At 43.5% G+C, this 5,443-nt stretch overlaps 1 protein-coding gene across 1 annotated transcript; it reads right to left on the reverse strand.

Moving 5' to 3' along the window:
• Nucleotides 1–2,355: 2,355 nt before the first annotated feature.
• Nucleotides 2,356–5,105, reverse strand: LOC145067672 (uncharacterized). Its single transcript, XM_079014758.1, has 3 exons — nucleotides 3,818–5,105; nucleotides 2,511–3,220; nucleotides 2,356–2,379 (listed from the first exon to the last, which is right to left on the reverse strand). The coding sequence occupies exons 1-3, from the start codon at nucleotides 5,103–5,105 to the stop codon at nucleotides 2,356–2,358; spliced, it is 2,022 nt and encodes a 673-aa protein (XP_078870884.1).
• Between the last annotated feature and the right edge of the window lie 338 nt (nucleotides 5,106–5,443).

Below are 5,443 nucleotides of genomic sequence, written 5' to 3' on the forward strand. Positions count from 1 at the left end.
TTAATCGGGACAAAATTTTACCAATAATAACTTTCAACCACAACAAAGGCACACAATACCAACAACAAATGGAAATTGGGATGTAAACAATCAAGTTAAAGGAATGAGATTACCCAATTTCTTAGACCCGGGATCAACTAGTGCCACCAAAAAGATTTCGTTAAGACATACCCCAAGCTTGCAATTTTGCTCCGTATTTGACATTTTAATCGCTAAAACAACCCCACAAACTAGCTTTAAGATGACTTTCCGGCGAATGGAGTGGCGGCACCCGGAATTAGACGGAAATTTTTCGTGAGTTTTTGTGGGAAGATTGGTATGGCTAGAAAGCTCTTGATGAGAGAAACAAAACCCCGTGCTCGGATTCTCCAATGGTGGCTGAAGTTGGCCGGAAAACGCAAAAGAAGGTGGTGGCGCCCGGAATTCCGGCCACAGATCGGACTGGAATTTGGGTGGGGTTTGTAGAGGATGAAAAATGGAGAAGAATGGCGGTGGTTTCGCGAGATTCCGACCGGTAGAACTCCGAGAAAATGGATTTTTGTGAGAAGTGGGTTTAGTGTTCTTGAGCTTCTAGAGAGAGAATGGAGGAATTTGTTAGGTTAGAATGAAGAAGAAGGGTGCTGGAGGTGTTTAATCTTTGGTCAAGGAAGGTCAAACCCGGTCAATGTTTGTTCAACTCATTAAATCTCTTGGTTAACGAAAGTCAAGGCAGTCAACAGCTCAAAACATCAGTCAAACGACCAACACGCAGGCTGGGCGCGGGCCGCGTGCTGGCCACGTCTAGCATCCTCGAACACAGCAGATCCAACAGCAAAAAAAATGACTTCTGCGCGGGTTGCACGTGGGCCGCGTGTTGGCCGCGGGAACTGGTTTGCTCAAAAAAATTCCAAGCGCTTCGAAAATCCATGCGGGTCAGGCGCGGGCCGCGGGCTGGCCGCGGGTACTGAATTGAATTTGAGCTTTGGCTCACGCGGGCTGGACTCGGGCCGCGTACTGGCCACGTCTACTTGTTGGAAAACCTTCTGAACCTTCTAACCTTTAACGCGGGCTGCGCTCGGGCCGCGGGCTGTCCGCGGGCTATGCTGCACATCAAAAATGGGATTTTTCCAAAAAAAACTGATTTTTAAGCCAAAACGATCCCCGTAAGGCCCGGTATGAAAAATTTGACAAAATTTGGAGTAAAATGGGGATCGATTGGTGAAACCTTTCAAAAATTGGAGTAAAATGATTTATTAGAATTTGAAAAAATGGTGAAAGCACATTGCTTTCCAAAAATGCCCTTCTTTAACATCTTAGGCGAGACGTCCTCCTAGCTTTCTTCAACACATCGGGACATCCAAATGGATGATTTCAAGGGCATTAGCACTGAAACCTTCATAGAATGGCTTCAACCGGTGCCCGTTGACTTTGAAAATTTGTCCCGTCTTTTCGCTTTGAATTTCCACCGCCCCATGGTCAAAGGTCTTAATCACAACAAAAGGTCCAATCCATCTTGACCTTAGCTTTCCTGGAAATAACTTCAATCGTGAATGGTATAGTAAGACCCTATGACCCGGTTCAAAATGCTTCCGGGTGATGGACTTGTCGTGGAAGAGCTTCGTTTTCTCCTTGTAAATCCTTGCGTTTTCATAAGAGTCGTTTCTCAATTCTTCTAGCTCTTGGAGTTGAAGTTTCCTATGCCTTCCCACCTCGTCAATGTTGAAATTGCATTGCTTGACCGCCCAAAATGCGCGGTGCTCTAATTCGACGGGAATATGACATGGTTTCGCAAAAACCAATCTGAAGGGCGACATTCCTATTGGGGTCTTATAAGCGGTCCGATAGGCCCATAAGGCATCGTCTAGTCTCAAAATCCAATCCTTCCTTGTCGGATTCACCGTTTTCTCTAGAATAGACTTCACTTCACGATTCGAGACCTCCGCTTGACCATTCGTTTGAGGGTGGTAAGCGGTAGAGACACGACGGGTCATGTTGTACTTTTTCAATAAAGCTTCCATCATTTTGTTGCAAAAGTGCATCCCTCTATCACTAATCAAAGCCCTAGGCACACCAAATCTCACAAACACATTAGATTTTAAAAACTCGATAACCGTTTTGGCATCATCCGATCTTGTGGCTTTGGCCTCAACCCACTTAGAAACATATTCAACCGCGAGCAAGATGTAAACGTTGCCAAACGAAACACGAAATGGGCCCATGAAATCAATCCCCCATACGTCAAAATTTTTAGAAACAAGGATTGGATTTTGGGGCATTTGGTTCTTTTGCGAAATGTTTCCCGTCATTTGACACCGTTCACAACTTTTGCAAAACAAGTAGCAGTCGCGTGACATGGTTGGCCAAAATAGTCCACATTCAAGAAACTTTCACAACATTCGGCTAGGTCCAAAGTGTCCCCCACAAGCAAATTCATGACAAAATTGCAAAATGGATTGGTGCTCTTGTTGGGGTACACAACGCCTAATGATTTGATCGGGACAATGTTTCCACAAATAAGGCTCATCCCATACGTAATATTTTGCATCACTTTTCAACTTGTCTTTTTGAGCACGTGTAAATGTGTCGGGGTACCTTTTTGTGACCAAAAAGTTAACGATATCGGCATACCAAGGAATAGATTGAGTAAGGGAAAAGAGATGCTCATCCAGAAACTCGTCCCGCAACGGGAGAGGAGTTTCATTTGAAGTGATCCGGCTTAGATGATCGGCCACGAGGTTCTCGCATCCGCTCTTGTCCCGGATTTCCAAGTCAAATTCTTGTAACAGTAGGATCCACCGGATGAGTCTCGGCTTTGCATCTTTCTTTGTCATCAAGTACTTGAGAGCTGCATGATCCGAATACACTATGACTTTGGTACCAAGTAGATATTGCCAAAACTTCTCCAAAGCAAACACTATGGCCAATAGCTCCTTCTCCGTGGTAGAGTAGTTACTTTGAGCATTGTCTAGTGTCCTTGATGCATAATAGATCACGTGGGAGGCCCTCCCATTCTTTTGACCCAAAACGGCGCCTAATGCATAGTTGCTTGCATCACACATGATCTCAAAGGGGAGATCCCAATTTGGTGCTTGCATAATGGGAGCGGATGTAAGCAACTCTTTGAGCTTGTCAAAAGCTTCTTTGCACGTCTCGTTGAACTTGAAATCAACCTCTTTTTGCAAGAGTTGGCATATTGGTCTTGTTATCTTTGAAAAATCCTTGATGAACCATCGATCGAAACCTGCATGGCCCAAAAAAGAACGAACTTCCCGAACACAAGTCGGGTAAGGTAAGCTTTGAATAACATCAATTTTGGCCTTATCTACCTCAATTCCTTTTTTAGACACAATGTGACCCAAAATGAGACCTTGACTCACCATGAAATGGCATTTTTCAAAATTTAGAACCAAATTCGTTTCAATGCATCTTTTTAAAATTTTGGTGAGATTGGTCAAACACTCTTGAAAGGAGTTGCCATATACCGTGAAATCGTCCATAAAAACCTCAATTATGTTTTCAACGTATTCCAAAAAGATACTAACCATACAACGTTGGAAAGTGGTCGGGGCGTTACATAATCCGAATGGCATTCTACGGTATGCGAAAGTGCCAAATGGACATGTAAAAGTTGTCTTTTCTTGGTCCTCCGGTGCCATCGGGATTTGGTGAAAACCGGAATACCCGTCTAGACAACAATAATGGGATTTCCCTGCCAACCTTTCTAACATTTGGTCGATGAAAGGCAATGGAAAATGATCTTTTTATGTGCTTGCATTGAGTTTGCGGTAGTCAATACATACTCTCCACCCGTTTTGCACACGGGTGGGGACCATCATACCTTTGTTGTTTTCGACCACCGTGATTCCCGTCTTCTTTGGAACGACTTGCACCGGGCTCACCCACTTGCTATCCGAGATTGGATAGATCATCCCCGCATCTAGGAGCTTCAAAATCTCTTTCTTGACCACTTCCATCATTGGCGGATTCAACCTTCTTTGTGCGTCCCGTCTCGGCTTGCATTCATCCTCCATTAAGATCTTGTGCATACAAGTGGAGGGGCTCAATCCCTTGATATCCGCAATCATCCATCCCATGGCTTCTTTATGCTCCTTCAACACCTTGACGAGTTGTTCTTCTTCAAATTCGGTTAAGTGAGTTGAAATGATAACTAGAAGGGTTTCATTCTTTCCCAAATAGGCATACTTCAAGTGTTGAGGTAAGACCTTCAATTCCAATTCGGGTGGTTGAACAAGGGATGGGGGCAATTTTGTATGAGTTGGGGGCAATTCAACTTGCTTGACATCTAATCTTGTGGATTTCTTCATCTCCATTTTATTTACCAACTTCTCAACTTCCGGAGCCAAAGAATAAAGCTTTAATTGCTCGGCTAGCTTCCCACAATCGAATCCTTTGCTTAAGATCGTCTCCAATATATCACTTTTAGATAACTCGAACAATTCTTGAGTAATTGGCTCGACAACATCAACAAAGTACAAAGATGAAACATCACTAGGATATCTCATGGCAACATAAATATTAAAACTTATTGTTTCACCATCAAACTCCATTGTCAAACTTCCCTCATACACATCGATCTTCGTCCTAGCCGTCTTCAAAAACGGTCTCCCAAGCAAGATTAGAGCCGATTTGGAGGACACTTGCTCATCTAGATCAATCACATAGAAATCCTCCGGGAAGACCAATTGGTTCAGTTGTACTAGGACATCTTCCAGAATGCCTCTAGGAAAGACACTTGATTTATCCGCAAGAGAGATTATGACACCGGTTTCACTTAAGGGTCCGACATTCAATGATTCATACACCAAATAGGGCATGACATTGATAGAGGCACCAAGATCAAGCATATCACTACTAAAAGTAACATCTCCAATCTTGCAAGGAACCGTGAATATCCCGGGATCTTTGCATTTGGGTGGACGTTTCCTTTGTAATACCGCGGATGCGTTTTCATTCATCAAAATTTTCTCATTTCCCTTCAACTTCCTCTTGTTGGTGCAAAGTTCTTTCAAGAACTTTGCATATCTCGGAATTTGCTTGATCGCATCAAGTAGAGGGATGTTTACTTCCACCTTTCGGAAGGTGTCCAAAATCTCTTTCTCCTCCATATTCTTCTTTGAAGTTGCAAGTCAGGAGGGGAACGGTGGTTGAGTGGCTATTGGTGTTACTAGAGGGGTAGACTTCTTTGGAACTCCGTCTTGTGCATCGTTCTTGACTGTAGGTTCTTCAATGGGAATGATCTCTATTTCTTCCTCTTCTTCCCTTGGCTTCTTCTTTGAACTACTTTCTCCGGCTTGTTTGCCACTTCTCAAGGTCACCACATTGACATTTGGGTTCTTTTCGGTTTGAGAAGGGAGTTTACCACGGGATTCCAACATGCTTATAGATGTAACTATATCTCCAATTTGTGCTTCAAGGTTGGAGATACTAGTCCTTGTCTGTTTTT

This window comes from Lactuca serriola, chromosome 8, assembly GCF_051521515.1.
Source record: "Lactuca serriola cultivar US96UC23 chromosome 8, Lser_US96UC23_V15, whole genome shotgun sequence".
NCBI lineage: Eukaryota > Viridiplantae > Streptophyta > Magnoliopsida > Asterales > Asteraceae > Lactuca > Lactuca serriola.